This window comes from Meles meles, chromosome 10 (assembly GCF_922984935.1).
Source record: "Meles meles chromosome 10, mMelMel3.1 paternal haplotype, whole genome shotgun sequence".
NCBI lineage: Eukaryota > Metazoa > Chordata > Mammalia > Carnivora > Mustelidae > Meles > Meles meles.
The window spans coordinates 55,643,857-55,661,643 of NC_060075.1; the positions used below are offsets into that span (position 1 = coordinate 55,643,857).

The following is a 17,787-nucleotide window of genomic DNA, read 5'->3' on the forward strand; positions in this document are numbered from 1 at the left end:
TTATGTATGTTTCTGTATGTTTGGAGTCAGAGAACACATACCAGTTTTCATTGCAGGCTATGTGACACGTGGGACAGTGTTCACAGAAGCGGCCGATGCTCTTGGGATCCGTGCATTCACACCGGCCACATACACACGTACCTCTTCCACTACACACTTGGCCCTTCGAATTGACACAGTGCTGGGCTGATGCTGATGGACACTGGCAGCGATCCCCTTCCCAGCCACTGAAGCACTGGCATCTGCCCGCTTCACACTCTCCATGCCCTGCAACAGACACTCCGGGACCTAAGTTATTGGGGCCACTGATCTGTGAAGTGTTTCCAAACATGAATTCCTCCCATTTTTCAGGGAAACACGCTGATGGTCAAGTGAATGGAAAGAGCATCATTTTATTCATCTGACAGGAATAATGCTAGGGTTTCGGAGTGTCTATTTTCAAAGCTGTTCAGTTGTAGAGAATCTCCTGATGCTAAGTGTTGTGCTGACAGTTGTGACATCTCTGCTGTGGTGGTTGCCTGGCCACTTGCAGGTCACTGGTTGTTCAGTTTTAAATTAAAAACACACAAAAATAAAAAAGCTACAAAGGCTGAAGTATGTTAATTGTTTTAAAATCCGAAAAATAGGGGTATTGATTAATAGCTTCCATAATTTATTCCTTTAGTCTCTCATGATTGCTGAAGGCCTGGGATAATTTTGGTTTTTGAGGCAAACCCCTGTAGGGCTTCAGTGCTGCTCGGGTCATTTTAAAGTTCTCTGGGGAAGGTGAACTAATCGTTTCATGTCATCAGGACATTATTTAACAGGTTAGAAGGGCATGTCCTCCAGTAGGCTGTGAGTGGTTATTAGGTCATAAATGAGAGAAGACAAGGTAGGGTATGTGTGTTAAGTGTGTGTGCATGTGTGCAAATGTACACTTGTGTGTTGGGGTTGGGGGCACGCAGACAAATGAGTTGAAGGGAAATACTGGTTATATGTACTTAAATGGATTTTAGACAGCAGAAAGCATCTAAAATTTAGTAAGCTTATATGAATTAGAAATCTTCAAGAGTTAGTATATATTACAAGGTCACATAATGTTCTCAAGCTTATGTGGCCACAGACATTTCCTTTCTTCCTTTTCTTGCTTCCTGACCTTCTCCTACTCTTCTTCCCTCCCTCCCTTACTGAGAAGCACCTCACAGGGTAACTGTTCCATAGAATCTACTGTTGGATCAACTCAATTGCTAAATGTAAAACTAATGAGGTCCAGGCCACACAAATGCCTGCCAGACCCTGTTGCCTATATATAGGCTGCACGCCTAATCCTATCCAGCTGACCTGTGAACATGTGTTTTTATTCTCAAAGGAGACTAGTGAAGAAAATGTTTGTCAGCCTACAGTTTGCACTTATAATTTATACACAAATAATTCAAAACAGATTTTCAGCTGCCTGTGGCCAGTAATATAGTCATATAGGAGGGCTAGTACATTGGCTTTTGATATTTAACTATAAATAGAGACTGGAATTCTCAATGTGTTTCAAGCTTCTTTGGCAGATCAATAGCTGTGGGAAATCAGAATTATTCTTCTTCCCTGTTCCAAATAGGATTAGCTTTGCAAATTAGAAGGTAATTGCTAGTTTGTTCTTAAGTCACCTATAATCCATTCTACCAATAATACCAGGTACAGCAGAATGATATTTGGCATATAAAATGTTTCATGTATATAACAGAATAAAAAGACAATTTTCCATTGCATATTTCTAGTTTATATAAGAGTAGAAAATTTGTATGAGTTTGTTACTTTCCATATGGTTATGACAGTGAAATATTTCAGTTAATCAGTAATTTAATATTTTCTTACCAAACCCAAACATTAAAAAGCTGTTTTAGCAATAAATGGATTCAGCACAATGTCACAGAAAAATTGATTCATTTAAAGACAACATTTTGGGGGCGCCTGGGTGGCTCAGTGGGTTAAAGCCTCTGCCTTTGGCTCAGGTCATGATCCCAGGGTCTTGGGATCGAGCCCCACTTCGGGCTCTCTGCTCAGCTGGGAGCCTGCTTCCTCCTCTCTCTCTGCCTGCCTCTCTGCCTGCTTGTGATCTCTCTCTCTGTGTCAAATAAATAAATAAAATCTTTAAAAAAAAATAAAGACAACATTTTGTATTAAACTTCAAATGTTGCACAGATTTTCTAGAATCTAACCTCTAGGTGGCAGTAAACTGAATTAGCCAAAAAGTACTTTTGATATTTTTGTTTTAAATTATTTCATTTTTAAACTTTGTCTGCTTGTGGCCTCTGGTACTAATCTTCTAGATTACTTATGAAACCAGCATTTTCTTGGAGAATGCTGTCCTTTGATAATTTCATTGCTAGTGTTGTTCCAAAAATATAATGGAAAGGTTTAAGTTATTACAAATCATGTGCCATAAATCTGTTGCCATGCCCTAATTTCATAGACTTTGAATCTTTGAATATTAAATTCAGATTCAGGATTGGTAATTATAAAGGTGTACTTTAAAGATACTTAAACACATATGCTAGTTTAATAGTTACTAGTAAAAACTTCATGTATATATTTATTTATACCTACCAGCGCACAGATTTCCATGGTGATATGGACAAGAGAAGTCATCCTTTTCACAGTATTTTCCATACACTTTTCCAAGCTTAATTTTGTGACATAAACATTTCCCACAAACACAAACTCCTCGACCACTGCAAACAGGTTGATCCTTGTGTGACTTGCAACTCTCAGAAGGAAATTGATCTTCATCAAAATGACATTTATTTTCATTACACTGGAAACACTTGGCATCTAGAGAAACTTCATCTACACACTTTCGTTTAGGTCCTCTCCTGTCATCACACTGACAGCTGCAGTTTCTGTGTATATGAATTTTAGTGGTTTCATTGAAACCAATAGGTTTGATTATTGCATAGCTCTTTCCTCCTGTGACATCACACTTTTTCATTGTAACTGTTACATTGAAAAGAACCTAAATGGGGGAGGAGGAAAGAAAATATATTTACACGTCCTGATTATTTCTATCATCACTATTATATCTATTAATGATATTCTGAATCAACAATGTACCATCTTATAGAAACTTATAATACTTTATAAATTACACACACACTCTTTCAGAGGTAGATGTAACATCCCTTTTTAATTTCATTTATATCCTAATTAATGAACTAGAGAGTTAAAGGAAGCAATGACTGCTATTTGTCTATATTATACCATTAAATGAATATGGGTCAAGCCTATTTGAAATGCCCACTCTTTTTCCAATGATTAACTGATGTCCTCCATTGAGTTTTTAGCAAGCTTGAGAGAGAACAGGTCATCTCCTGAATTAATTCCTTAAAATGTGGGGTTATTGAATATTTGGCACAAGGAAAGATCAAATAATCTAAAATAAAGAACTACTGCTCTCCTGCTTTATAACCATGAGACAGGATGTTCAGATGAACAATTTTTATTTTTGTTCCTATTTCCTAGAGGCCCAAGTAAAGTTTCGGGGTTCAATTTTAGTTTATACATGGTGTTAATGAAGGAAAACATGAGGCTTTCTCTGATGTTGCTTAAGGGAAAAAGATTTAGGACTCTCTCAGATCTTAAGATCTCAATACTAGGTCATACATTTGTCTCAGGAGATGTGCGCCCACAACGAAAGATCTGAGTTGGCATGGGGTTTTTTTCCCTTGTGAAATGATCCTGCCAAGTTTTTCCTTTCTCTCTCTCTCTCTTTTTTTTTTTTTCAGGACATGATGGGTGTAATGTGTCTTTTCTATTTGTTAGCCTATCTTATGATCTTCAGGTACTTTGGCAAATAATATTGTAAGTTTTTTCCATTTTAGACTGAGATCCATTAAAACATAAAAATAATTTGTGATAGCCTTTTTTGTTGGAGTGGATATATATATGTATCTCTACTCCGACCAAAAAGCTTAGCACAAATACGTGTGTGCACAGGCGCATACATGCACAAGATACGAAAGATCTAACTTCAGGCTTATATATTACATATTTGCATCAGAAATTAGAATCAGTTCCATAATATTAAAATTAATGCAGTTGGTATCATACTTGAGATGTTTTTGTCTTTAAGAATGTTAAGGATTAACAGATGTGTAAGATAATGTGATCATTGCCAAAATTAATAGAGCAAAACTTGGGGTTTATATAATTAAGAGGTCATATGACTCTTCCTGAAAGTCAAACTGTTCATACTACTTAGTTGAAAGTGAAGGGGATAAAGGGATTATAGACAAAGGAAAAGGGGGGAAAAATGTAAGCAGTAAGGAAAACCATTCTTCCAAAACTGATTTTGAAAGGAAGAACTACTAAGAGGATAACCCTTTCTCAGAAACTTACCCTAGCACAAAGTTTCTCTATATTTAATGGAAATAAAATATATATATTTTATAAACTGGTACATAATGTCTTGGGAACAAAATCCATGAAGTTATTATGCAAGAACTACAGAAACAGATACTAGCAATAATTGATTTCAACTGGAGGATCTGTACTATCCAAAGGTTCTAAATTTTCCAAGGGGGAAACATACAGCCCAGAACTTTAGAGATGAAAAGAAGAAGGATTAGAAATCCTTTAGTATAAACAGATCATTTAAAAATGAAGCAAGTGAAAATCACTGCATCTAATAGGAATTCCCTTTAAAAGCTTATTTCTGTGTGTTTGCTCTCTATCATACCAATACTGGGAGAATCCCTATCTCTCCTGGTCCTATTTCCTAACACTGCAATAATCTGGGCCCTACACCCTCCCTCCACATTTTATCCTTTTTTGGTTAAATTAATTGGTTAAATTTTTATTGTTAATAAATTCCCCCACCTCTTCCTAGATCATTATGAGTTTACTGGGACAATAACACAGTGAAAGGTTTTGGAATTCTTAACCTTTATCAACTGCTCCATCAGTCCCATTCTTTTCTGTGGCTTATTACCTTTAATTTCAAATTTATTCGGAGAATTTTCAGATTTGAAACCAGAAAGGTATCATCATCATCAGAAGTGTAGATACTGCTTGTTTGAAGAGATGTGCTTTACTGATATACAGTGGCTATGACTCCTAAGTTTAAAGTTATTATTATTACATAAGTATTTAATATGTATTTAACTTGAGAGTTTGAGAGAACAGTCAGTGGAGTTAAAACAAGTAGGAACTTTGGAAAGAGACAATAAAAATTACTTTGAAGCGTTTAAATAAGACGCTTGGAGTTTGTAGTAAATAAAGTTTTCCAGAATGATTTGATTTTTCTGTGAGAAAACATGCCAGACAACTTAGTTTATTTTAAATGGGAAGAATGTACACCCACATACTTCGTCATTGCTTGTCACATTTCCACATCCGTCTGTGCCTGGTTTTCGGGTCCCATCTGGACAAATGGCAGTAATATTAAAATAGACGCCTTTTACCTGGTTTTCCACCTGAACTTTGACTTCTGAAATGAGTTTCTGCAGAGACATCATGTGTTGATTGTATATCACAAAAGTTTCAAATGTAAGCAATTAAGCAGAGGCAAGCTTATTAAATCATTCTAGATTTAATTTTTAATGAATTCAAAGTCTAGCTCCATAAAAGGATAAATAAATGTAGTGTTTCCATGTAATGACCCAATTGTATTTGAGATACATAAGAAATACTGAAGGATTAGACCATTTGCATTTAAATTATTCTATTTTTTCACATTTTCCATGACTATGCAATTGATGACTTTAAAGTTATTTCTCATTCAGCTTGTGTTACAAGAATAGTCATTTTAAATCCAACAATATTTATATTTTGTGACAAAATTTAAATAAAACACTGAGAACACCTATATTGTCACAAGGGTAAATCTTTAACAGCTTAAAATCTGGAACACATGTTGGACAATTTCAGCTATTAAATAAGCATTTCTGTTTGAAACACTTTAGGCTATCATGAAAACTAAAATACCTTATTAATACAGAATTGAAAGGTAAATTTTGGCGAGGCCATTTCTATACTGTAGGCATAAGAATTATCTGCCTGGGACACCTGGTTGGCTCAGTGGGTTACAGCCTCTGCCTTCAGCTCGGGTCATGATCCCAGGGTCATGGGATCGAGCCCTGCATCCAGCTCTCTGTTCAGCAGGGAGCCTGCTTCCCTTCCTCTCTGCCTGTCAAATAAAAAAATTTAAAAAAAAAAAAAAAATTATCTGCCTGATATGGTCCTGTAAATTCTCCAAGAATGGCCTATGATTTTTGTCAAGTCCCTGAGCTTGCCTGTGTCACATTTGTTCTAAATCCTTAATACTAAAATGGGACCACTTACTAGACAGAAAACCATTCACTCATTTATTCATTTATTTTTACAATTATTAAAAAAATAGCTATGTAAAGTTTATCATGTATCAAACACACACAAATTTCTTCTAGCATAGTCTCTGGTTCCAAAATTTCTAACTACATTAAATATATACTGAAGTTCTGTGTGTATTTTATCTCATAAAACAGTCTACCACATGTAAAAATCCTTAACTTATAAACAAAAAAGAAGAAGTATATACCTAAGGAAAGAATGAGTAGCAGGATATGAAGAAAAAATTTTTTTCTATTGGCTTCTAATATTTTACTTGAGTAAATTTTTATCTTCAACTGTGTAATTGATAAAGAGATCTGTGCTTACTGACTGATAATGAACCATGGTGGTAAATCTAGAACAAAGTACTTATTCAAATCATTAAATTTTATTTGGATTCAATAAGACTCTAGTAGCCACATTTTTAAATCTCCCAGAGAGCTCATCCATTATAATCACTTAATTGAACATTCTCAGCAAGCCAACAGAAACTTGTAATGGATATAAATGGTCTTGATAGGGTGATGGTTTGCAAGATCAGAAGGAAATTTCCAATACAATGAGTGTTCTCAGTTTGCCTTCTGGAGTTCTTTTTCTTAAGAAGTTAACCTTGTTAGTAATACTAATGTTTTTCACTTCAGCAGGTGTAAAGACAAATGTCTAAAAATTTTGCCCAGTTTTGAAATTTAGAAATTAGGCTCAAACAGAACATTAAGCTTCCTTTTTAATATCCAACAAGTACAAAGGCAGATTTTTGTATATACAATTCTGTTTATATTCAATATAATTTATTTTTCATTTCTTAATTTCAGCTTAAGTTATTTCAGTCATGATTTTTACTTAATCTTAATTCTAGTGGCAGTGCTGATGTAAAGGATAAAAAACAAAATGCAGTCATATTCACCATGCACTAAATTTATGTGTAATTTTATAAAATTCTTAGAAAGGAAATGCAAAAAATTGAAAGTTAGAATGAAATATTTTTATTCTTTTTCTTCAATGAATTATGAATTATTTCTGTTGGACTGTGAAGACAATATTTCAGAAGAATTTTGAAAATATACGCATATGTTAAAAAAATAACAGAATCACAACCTAAGGAGATTAATTAGCCAGAGTAAGTCTTATTGGATTTGCTAGTATTTTCCCATTGTTTAAGGTTAATCAGAACTGCAGTTATCTATCCTGGGCAAATAAAAAACATAAAACCAAATACTGCTGGTTCCCTTTCCACTGGTATAGTTTGACACACAGACAAGTTTGTTAGTTTATTGTTTGGCATTTCTTGTCTGGAGTAATAAGTGGGTTCATACTATAAAAACTAGGGTCATTTCTAACACTGCACATTCCTTCCTTATTTTGATTATTCCTGGGAACAAACTGCAAAGGGGAATGAACTGTATACATTTGATCCTCCTTGATAAGAAGCTCCCCCAGTCCTAATATTCTTTTGTAACAATGAGAAATAAAAATAATTAAAGATATTCTTCTTTATTTTCTCCAACATAGTTTCCAGACATAGAACAATTCCTTGGCAAAAAACAAAACAAAACAAAAAAACAAAAACAAAAAACCTCACACGATTTATTTTTCTTTTAAAAGAATAAAGTTTAAACAAGTCCTTCATTTTCTATTCCGTGTCTACTTCTTGACTTTCCCTTTTGAGCTCAGGAGAAGGCAAAGCTGCACAGAGAAAATGAGAAGAGAAGCCTGAGGTTTTTCATAAGGGTTGGGCTACTATGTACACTATTCATCTCTACTGTGTGAAAAAGAGAATCAGAGAATTTGGGAAGTGAGACTTTATCAGTGGTCCATAAGTTCAAGGTAGAGTAAAGCAAATTTAAAAACAAAACAAAACAAAACAAACCAAAAAAAGAAAAACAGGTGTTACCACACAGAAGGAAGTACGTGGGGCCTATAGTTAAGAAAGACCTGGGATCTGGTCCTGATCTTTTTGCTTTTTACCCTTGGTTAGCTTGCTTAGCTTCTTTGAGGTTCTATAAATACAAAATAGGAGTACTAACATCTTCCTTATGGATTGGTTGTGTGGAATAAATGGTTGTGTGGATTAAATGAGGTCACAAATGGAAAGTAACTGTTTCTCAGTGGTATTAATGTAACAATCAAGGATACCTGGGTGGCTTAGTCAGTTAAGCATCTGCCTTCAGCTCAGGTCATGATCCCAGGGTCCTGGGATCGAATGTCACATCAGGCTCCCTGTTCGTTGGGGAGTCTGCTTCTCCCTCTCCCCGCCCCCACACCTGCTAGTGCTGTCTCTTTCTTACTATCTCTCTCTCTCTCAAGTAAATAAAACCTTAAAAAAATAAAGTAAATATCACAATTATTACAACATCTTAACAGTGATTATTCTACCTAGGAATGACCTATGCAGCAGATGTTTCTGTAAATCTTTGCATTTGGCACTCACTCTTGATAGACTAGGGACAGCATCCAAATGTCAGTTCCATAAAACAGTATACCTCTTAAGGTGATTCTTTTAATCAAACTAATTTGATAATATTGTTAAAATAACTGATTAAACAATCAAGTAATTTATCTAAGAGACTCCAACAGAGTCCTCTCAGTAATCTCGATACATGATTTGGTGACTTACTGAACATTTCAGAAAAAAATTCAGATAGCCCGTAGCCTGACTTGAATTTGTCAATGAGACAGTGAGGTAAAGAAAGCTGAAATGACTTTCCCCAGGTTACAAGGCTAGTTAGTGATAGAGCCAGGACTAATTTCAGGTTTCTAATTTTTAACCTAATTTTCTGTTCATGATTCCTCTCAAGATGATAGGGTACTAATTTGTATCTTGCCATAGAAACTGGGGTTAAAAGTTTATATGAAAAAATTGTGTTTAATATATACATACCTGATAGGCTTCTACTACCAAATTATTGAGGTTTGCAGCCTTTGATTCTATTTCACCAGCAATGGTGCCAGGCAAGAGGGGTAGAAGGTCCTAGAAAACATACCAATAATATTTATTTAATGACAGTAGTATACAGTGGCTCAGTAATTAACAAATATTAAAAATTCTTAGAGTTACAGGTGGAAGGTGAGCCATTACTGAGTGAAAAAAATATAAGATACAAGAAAAATATAAGCAAGCAAGTAGGGCACCAGACTACAGAGTCCAGAGTGCTCACCATTACACCATGGAACCATGTGTGAGCATGTATGTGTCCACAAATTACATGTTGACCTAAAAACCCAATCAAAGTACAGACCAGGATTTCCCAAAGTAATCTCCCATGTTCCATGGAACATAGTTATCAAAAGTGTTGTGAGGGCAAAAATTTTAGGAAGTTCTGCATATGGTTTCTTTCACATAGATACTCAAAATGCACACTTGCAAAGTAAAGGTTCAGAGAAGTCTTGGAAATGATTTAGCAGTATTTGCTGCAGCAGTTCCAACATTTTCAAATTATAAAACCCTTTTCTCATGTAGCATATGTAAATAAGAAGAACTACTGTTCCATGGGGTGACCTTTAGCACAAGTTGGCCCAGAATGGAGAAAAAAAATCATTGTCACTAATGGAAGCTTCATGGAGTGGGTATTTTTGGTGGATGTCACTGAACAATTATGGAGAAAACTCTAGGTATTCCTAGTGAGAAAATGAGAATTAGCAAAGGCTTACAGGTTTACCTGAGTTCCAGATGAAGTAAGAAAAGAGAAGAAACCAATCTGACTGGAGTGAAGCCTGAATTTTTTTTTTTTTTAAGATTTTATTTATTGGGGCACCTGGGTGGCTCAGTGGGTTAAAGCCTCTGCCTTCAGCTCAGGTCGTGATCCCAGGCTTCTGGGATCGAGCCCCACATCAGGCTCTCTGCTTTGCAGGGAACCTGCTTTCCTTCCTCTCTCTCTGCCTGCCTCTCTGCCTACCTGTGATCTTTGTCTGTCAAATAAATAAATAAAATCCTTTTAAAAAAGATTTTATTTATTTGACAGAAAGAGAGAGACACAGCGAGAGAGGAAACACAAGCAGGAGGAGTGGGAGAGGGAGAAACAGTCTCCCCACCGAGCAGGGAGCCTGATATGGGACTGGATCCCAGGACCCTGGGATCCTGACCTGAAGGCTGAATATTTTTAAGAAATCAGATTATGGAAAGTCTTAAAATCCATTTGTACACTCATTTTACCATACAAAAGTATCATTAAGCTCCTGCTGTATGCCAGCCACTACTTGGACATTAACAATTTGGTATCTTAGGTAATAGGTAAAATGTATCACTCACAGATGCAGGCACAAAGAAAGAGGGAGCCTGGTAAGTGTGTGTGCACAGGAGTCTTAAAAGCATAGCTAGAGGGAGAAGTGTAAGGCAGAGAATAAGGGGGGTACGAGAGGCAAGTAGGGACCAGATGGTCTCATATGCCACCTTAAAGACTTGATCCTTTAAATCAGAGAAGACCACTGGGATAGTTTGCTCTAGGGAGAACTTTGGTCACAAATTGTGATTTAATACATCATTCTGCATCCAGGTAGAGGATGAATTTAGGAGACAGGTTAGGAAGCTGTAACAACCCAGATGAAGGTGGTTGATAAAAATATCTCTCTCTGGGCAGCCAAAGTAGGTGACTGTAAAGACATACACAGGACTTTTGGCAGAACTTGTCAGGCCTTCTGAGCCTGTTGATTCATAGTTTTACATAATTCAATTAATAATAAACCTGGCTTATGGTTCTATCTATCAATGAAAATCTTTTTGAAGGACTAGGGAGAAACTGCTAAGCCAATAACAACAACAACAAGAAATAATACATAGCAAAGAAGGATGAGGCTGAAGTAGTAAAAAGCCACACAATAATATGAAATTCAACTATTTTTTTCTCTCTTATGCTAAAGTTGTGTTTTTTTTTTAAGTTACAGTCCCATTATTTTTCTCTTTTCAAATTTTTATTTAAATTCCAGTTAATTATCATATAGTGCAATATAGAATTCAGGAGCAAAATTCAGTGATTCATCACTTCCATACAATACCAGTGCTCATCATATCCAGTGCCCTCCTAATACTCATCACCCACATCCCTCCATCAACCCTCTCTTTGTTCTCTATCTTTAAAAGTCTCTTATGGTTTGTTTCCCTCTCTCTCTTTTTCTTTTCCCCCGTCCCATATGTTCATCATCATCAGTTTTTTATTTCTTAAATTCCACATATGAATGAAATCATCTAGGTATTTGTCTTTCTCTGACTGACTTATCTCATTTAGCATTCTACATTCTAGCTTGCCCATGGCATTACAAATGTCAAGACTTCATTCTTTTTGATGGCTGAGTAATATTCCATCGTATATATTTACCACATCTTCTTTATCCATTTATCAGTCAATGGACATTTGGGCTCTTTTCATAGCTTGGCTATTGTTGATAATGCTGCTATAAACATGGAGGTGCCCCTTTGAATCTGTATTTTTGTACCCTTTGGGTAAATACCTAGTGCAATTGTTGGATCCCAGAGTAGTTCTATTTTTAACTTTTTGAGGAACTGCCACACTGTTTTCCAGAGTGGCTGCACCAGTTTGCATTCCTGAAATTCAACCATTAAGCTGAGAGGCAATGATCATGGGACTTAAGCTGTTAGGAAAGTATGGTCAAGTACATAACTTTTCTGAATGTGCTTCCTTATCTTTAAAATGGGCTTTAAATTGGTAATGCTTCCCTCATTGTTATGAGTATTACATGAGTTAATGTTAGTAAACTCAGTGCCTGACAATAGTTAGTATTCAATAAATGGAGTCTGTTACTTTGTTCACAAAGTAGTTTGGGCATTTAATTTGGGCTAGAGCCCTACTTCTGTGAATATTAATGGTTATCACATTAAAAAAGGGTTCCATGGTATACCAGTCTGGGAATTGATTAGTTTCACTGAAGATCTCTAAGGGAAGAAGTGGCATGATTAAATAGTGCTTTCAGATGAGCTAGACATTGGTCAGGTATTGAGGAAATTGGTGGAGGGAACAACAGCCTTATAGCTAATGGAGATAGATTCAAGCATTTGCTGAAGATGAAAGAAAATGTAGTTTCTCCAAAGTATTAAAAGAAATAAGTGAAGGACAGTGGGAGTAGAAAGAAGAAGCAGAGATAACAAAGGAGATGGAGATCCTGTGAACAGACATGTGCAATAAAAGGGTATCACAACGTCATGAAAATTAAAAAAAAAAAGAGAGAGAGAGAGAGTTTCCTGGAAAAAGGGACCTGGAAGACTGTGAAAAGAACCTGACAGCATGGTCCCAGAAGCAGTTTTTTGTTGTAGGTGGGTTCTACAGTGCTGCCACAGTGACATGGCTGCCAAACATCTGTTCTGTTTGTGGATCTCATCTGGCCTGAAGGATCGTTGACAAAACCAGTATTATTCTGGCATAGGAAAGCTCTTGACAGGGTCAGCCACTTCACTGGCTCCTCTTGTTCCTTTATTGGATGACCTAGACCAAATCTAGGTATGTTGTTATTATCGAAACTAAGCTGATGTTTCCCAACCCAATCTATTATAAGAATATGCCCATGGAGGGGCGCCTGGGTGGCTCAGTGGATTAAGCCGCTGCCTTCGGCTCAGGTCATGATCTCGGGGTCCTGGGATTGAGCCCCGCATTCGGCTCTCTGCTCCGCAGGGAACCTGCTTCCTCCTCTCTCTCTGCCTGCCTCTCTGCCTACTTGTGATCTCTCTCTCTGTTAAATAAATAAAATCTTAAAAAAAAAAAAAAAAAAAGAATATGCCCATGGACCAGAACAGAATCAGGAATCCAGACATGAAAAGTGTAGCTGGAATGTGAACTATTTTTTTACCTGATAAAAATCTTCTCCATTATTGTCACAGTAAGTACCACACTATCAGTCCCCACACTTGGTTCTAGGTATTACATAGAATGTATATGTAAATGCTAATTTAAGACACTGTGTGGTATATATTAGTTAATACATTATTAAAATCAGATTGTACAAAGTACAGTAACTCTGGAATCCTCATCTGGGGTCTAAGAAGCATTCTAATTTCAACTATCAATGCAAACAGTTTAATTTTTATTTTTTGGGAATTAACGTACCTTATACCAATGAAACTGTTTTCCTTGAACTGCAAAGATGACATTAATGTTGTTGTCTATTAACTTTTCAGAAAGTTGGCCTAGTGAGGGATGTTCCTGCAAAGGATAATGAAAAAAAAAAGAAGGGAGTGAAATACTGTAGCTCAGTCCCATGCATACCCAAACATCCATTATGAGGAAAACCATATGACTGACATAAAAATGTATTATGTTTGGAATGATTATGGTTTTATTGGAGTCATTTAAATTAAACAAAAATAAGACCAACATCAGTATATTAAGGATATTTTCTAGACAAAATCCCATAAAACCCTCAACTCAGAAAACTGAAGAGGGCTGACTCAATGTGTGAAGTACCTCTTTAGATTAAATTTGGCCTCACAGTGGTAAGAGTGAAAGATAATGTACTATTCAGAAATAGAGACACATTACTGACAGTCATATTCTGAAATTTAGTAATAAGTGCTGAGATGCAAATACATGCATGTATAAACATAAATACATAGATATTCAGAATATAACATGATACAGTATGAACTTTGTTTAAAAACAGAAAACCCTGTATTCAAATCCGAGGTTGTCACTTTATGATAAAAATTCTATCTCAGGTCTATCCTCTCTGTAACATCTCATTGGTTTTTGCCTTCCATGATTGCAAGCAAGATTAAAAAGATACTGATTGTATGTCATGTATTTAGTGCACCTTCTTACATATGGTAGGTGCTCAAAACTAATAGCAATTACCATGATTTTTATTTCCAACAGCTTATACAAGGTATATACAGATCTCTCAGCTTATCAGTATACTTAACCTTTTGGTCATATGATATATTATAAATCTGTTTTACTTTGATAAATAAAATTTACATACAGCCAACTGTGACTTCTTTGTGTTAGTGAGAAAGCTGGGGAAGAGTAAGAGAAAGGGTATACAATTTAGTAAATATGAGAAATCTGCCAACTATGGAATGGTATCTAAATTTAAATAGTTAGACATGGTACTTGATATTTTTTCTTTCTAAAAATGCTCTTCCAGAAATTAAAGTGATGACCTCAAGTAACAACTTCATAATTAGACACTTCTCAGAGGGATGATGTCAAACTTCACCTGCAGTGGTCCTCACCTGTTCACTGGTGCTTAGTTGCATTAGCTAAGTTGCAAATAAGGATCATGTGACTGAGCATAATTAGCGTCATGTGATTCAAGCTCAAATAACTGTAGTTTTTATTTCTCCTTTCACCTGTCAATGTTAATTGTGTTTTCTTTTTTTTTTTAAGATTTATTTATTTGACAGATAGAGATCACAAGTAGGCAGAGAGGCAAGCAGAGAGAGAGAGAGGGGAGGAAGCAGGCTCCCAGCTAAGCAGAGAGCCCGATGCGGGGCTCGATCCCAGGATCCTGGGATCATGACCTGAGCTGAAGGCAGAGGCTTTAACCCGCTGAGCCATCCAGGCGCCCCTAATTGTGTTTTCTTTAAGGAGAAATTTTGCTAAACCATCTTGGTTAACATTTCTGTATTTGAGCAAATTATGTGAACTTAGTAAAAGAGCTAATTTAACTAGAGTTTCTCTTATAGCCTAAGCTCTGAGACCCAAATATTAAACTTACATACATAGATATAAGATATAGCCTTGGGTTTAAAATACTATCACTAACATGAGTAACTGCTGGGATCTGATTATCTGTGCCCTCCTCTCCAAATGCACATGTTGAAATCCTAAACTCCAAGGTGATGGTGTTAGGAAGTGGGTCTTGGGAGATGATTAGATCATGAAGGTGGAGTCCTCATGAATGGGATTAGTGCCCTTATAAAAGAGGGCCAATGGAGAAAGCCACCTTGCCCCTTCTACTGTGTGAGGTGGTTGAAATACTACAGCTTGAAGGTATCATATATGAACTAGAAAGGAGGCTCTCACCAGATCCCGAATCTGCCAGTGCCTCCATCTTAGACTTCACAACCTCTAGAACTGTGAGGAATAAATTTTTATTGTTTATAAGTCACACAGTTTATGGACTTTTTGTTACAGCAACCTGAATGGACTAAGATAATAACCATAACAATACATTTTATTTATTTATTGTTCTGGTAGAACAAATCAAATTTTCATGAACTTAATTTATTTTTTTAAAGATTTTATTTATTTGTTTGACAGAGGGAGACACAGAGAGAAAGGGAACACAAGCAAGGGGAGTGGGAGAGAGAGAAGCAGGCTTCCCGCCGAGGGGAGAGCCCAATGCGGGGCTCGATTCCAGGACCCTGGGATCACGACCTGAGCCCAAGGCAGAGGCTTAACGACTGAGCCACCCAGGCGCCCCTCATGAACTTAATTTAAATGTGATATGAAACTAATTTACAAAGAAGTTAAAGAGCTATTACCACATGGATTTGCATAAGAAAAATTCTGCCCAAAGCAGTTCTTCAAGAATATAATTTTAAAGTAATAGAAAAATCAGTTCCCAAAATATAAATTCTGCCAGATGAATTCTTGTGCCTTGCTCCTAATACTATGTATACTCTTAAAATAGATTTATGACAGTTTCCATAATGCTAGTAAATTAAAGAGAAAAAGTCAAGGAAGGGTAAATCTAGCTGTATTGGGAATTTTTTTTTTTAATGGCAACAACTACTTTTGAAATATTTTGTTTTGACAAAAAAAAATCAGTTTGCCAAGCATTCCCTCTTAATTTTAAAAACCATTTGTATTTTAAGGAAAATGTAATCCATATGTTTTTTAACTAGTTTATACTTAACTCACATAAAATCAATATTTAAAGAACAGTCCAAAACGTAAGCAGCTTTTGGAGCCTTCTTAATCTCTTTCCCCTTTTCAAAAACAGGAAGTCACATTGACGAAAAGTACAGAAAATTTAAATCTAAAAAGTTCTAGTTTGGTCAAAAGCTCATTAAGAAGGTCAATTGGATTTTTAAATTTCAAAGAACACACTTTTTTAAACCCTAGGAAGAAATGTGTTTTAAGAGAAAATTCCAGCTACTTCGAGGCAGATTTGTTAAAATTACAAATGTTTAACAGATGTTTTAATAAACCACTGTTGACAGGAGAGCTGTAGATTAATGGCCATTTTTGAAGCCCCTTCCCTTTTCCTCCATGAAGCGTGTTATCTTTTAAATATTTTATCTTTTATGTCTTGTATTTCACTAGCAGAACACTCCCTCTCAGCCAGCTGTCCTTGGCTAATGACGTCACTGCTTCTCATTTCTAACTCCCCCTCTGTCTAACCTATTGCATATTGTTTCTCTAAACTCTGAAAATAATTAACAGAGATAACAAGCATTTCAGGGGCAAGAAGGGAGAAGAGAAAGCAATGTGCCAAGACAGCTGCTAAGTATTTAAGGGCAAAAGGGTTCCTCTTACATTTTTCTTCTTCACCAACACCTTCGCGGTGACTTGTGGGAAATAACTTCTAAATGTCAGAAGGGAAGAGGAGGTAAGAAAGATTCACTGGGAGCAATTACAGTTAAAGAGATAATCGTGTAAAGGTATATGGGAGAATTTTAATAAGGTGCAGAAATAGTGACCAAAACAAGAAGTGTTGAAGATTCTCTTCATAAAGCTGAACCTCATAGTAAAAATTTTTATAAGCTAATAAGAGAATTTGTAGTATTAAATATCATAATAAGATGAAAAAACCCCAATGTCTTGTTAAATAAAGTACTCAATTATCTGGATAATTTTTTTATAGTTCACTTTTTAGAAGAAAGATAACATGAAAGCAGTCTGCTAGCAGAGATTTATTTAAAGATGAAGACTTTAAATTCTGTGTTGTCAGCCCTCATCTTACTGCAATAGTGTATTTTCTATTTGCATAGTTGCACAATAGTAATTACATAGACAAGGGTTTCTCATCAGTGGCACCAATGACATTCTGGGCCGAATGTTCTGTATTGTGGGTGCACTGTTCTTGTCTGGTGCATCATGGGATATTTAGCAACATCCCTGGCCTCTACATACTAGATATCTCCTGCCTTCCACAGTTGTTGTAACAACTAAAATGTCTCTGGAGATTAACATGTCCTCTTGGGGGCAAAATCATTCCAGTTGAGAACCATACCAAGAGCAGGGGCTCTGTGACCACCTGGGCTTTCATGCCTGGTTCTGCAGTTACTAGCTATGGAACACTGGATAATTGTTGTGACCTTCCTGTGATCCAGTATCTGTAAAACAGGTGTAAATACTACTACCCACCTTTCATAGTTATGGTGGGGATTAAATGAGTTAATATATAAAAAGGCTTTTACTTATCATTCTGTAGTTATTAGATCCAGATTAATGGTGAGTAGGGGCTCACTTCTGATGTCACACTGCTTGGCATTTACCATAGGCACCACTATGTAGGGCTCTGTGACCACAGACTAATTCCTGATCGCTTTAGCACCCCCAT

The 17,787-nt window shown here is 36.1% G+C and overlaps 1 protein-coding gene across 4 annotated transcripts in view; it reads right to left on the reverse strand.

Moving 5' to 3' along the window:
* ITGB8 (integrin subunit beta 8) overlaps positions 1–17,787 on the reverse strand; it is an 85,102-nt gene that overhangs the window by 9,861 nt on the left and 57,454 nt on the right. For 3 of the 4 annotated variants that reach the window (XM_046020787.1, XM_046020784.1, XM_046020786.1), the window contains 5 exons: positions 13,386–13,481; positions 9,215–9,304; positions 5,334–5,468; positions 2,578–2,983; positions 42–267 (listed from right to left, as the gene is read on the reverse strand). In XM_046020787.1, coding sequence (XP_045876743.1) covers positions 42–267; positions 2,578–2,983; positions 5,334–5,468; positions 9,215–9,304; positions 13,386–13,481 — 953 coding nt within the window. The remainder of the gene's footprint in view (positions 1–41; positions 268–2,577; positions 2,984–5,333; positions 5,469–9,214; positions 9,305–13,385; positions 13,482–17,787) is intronic. The other variant, XM_046020785.1, reaches the window with a different exon arrangement.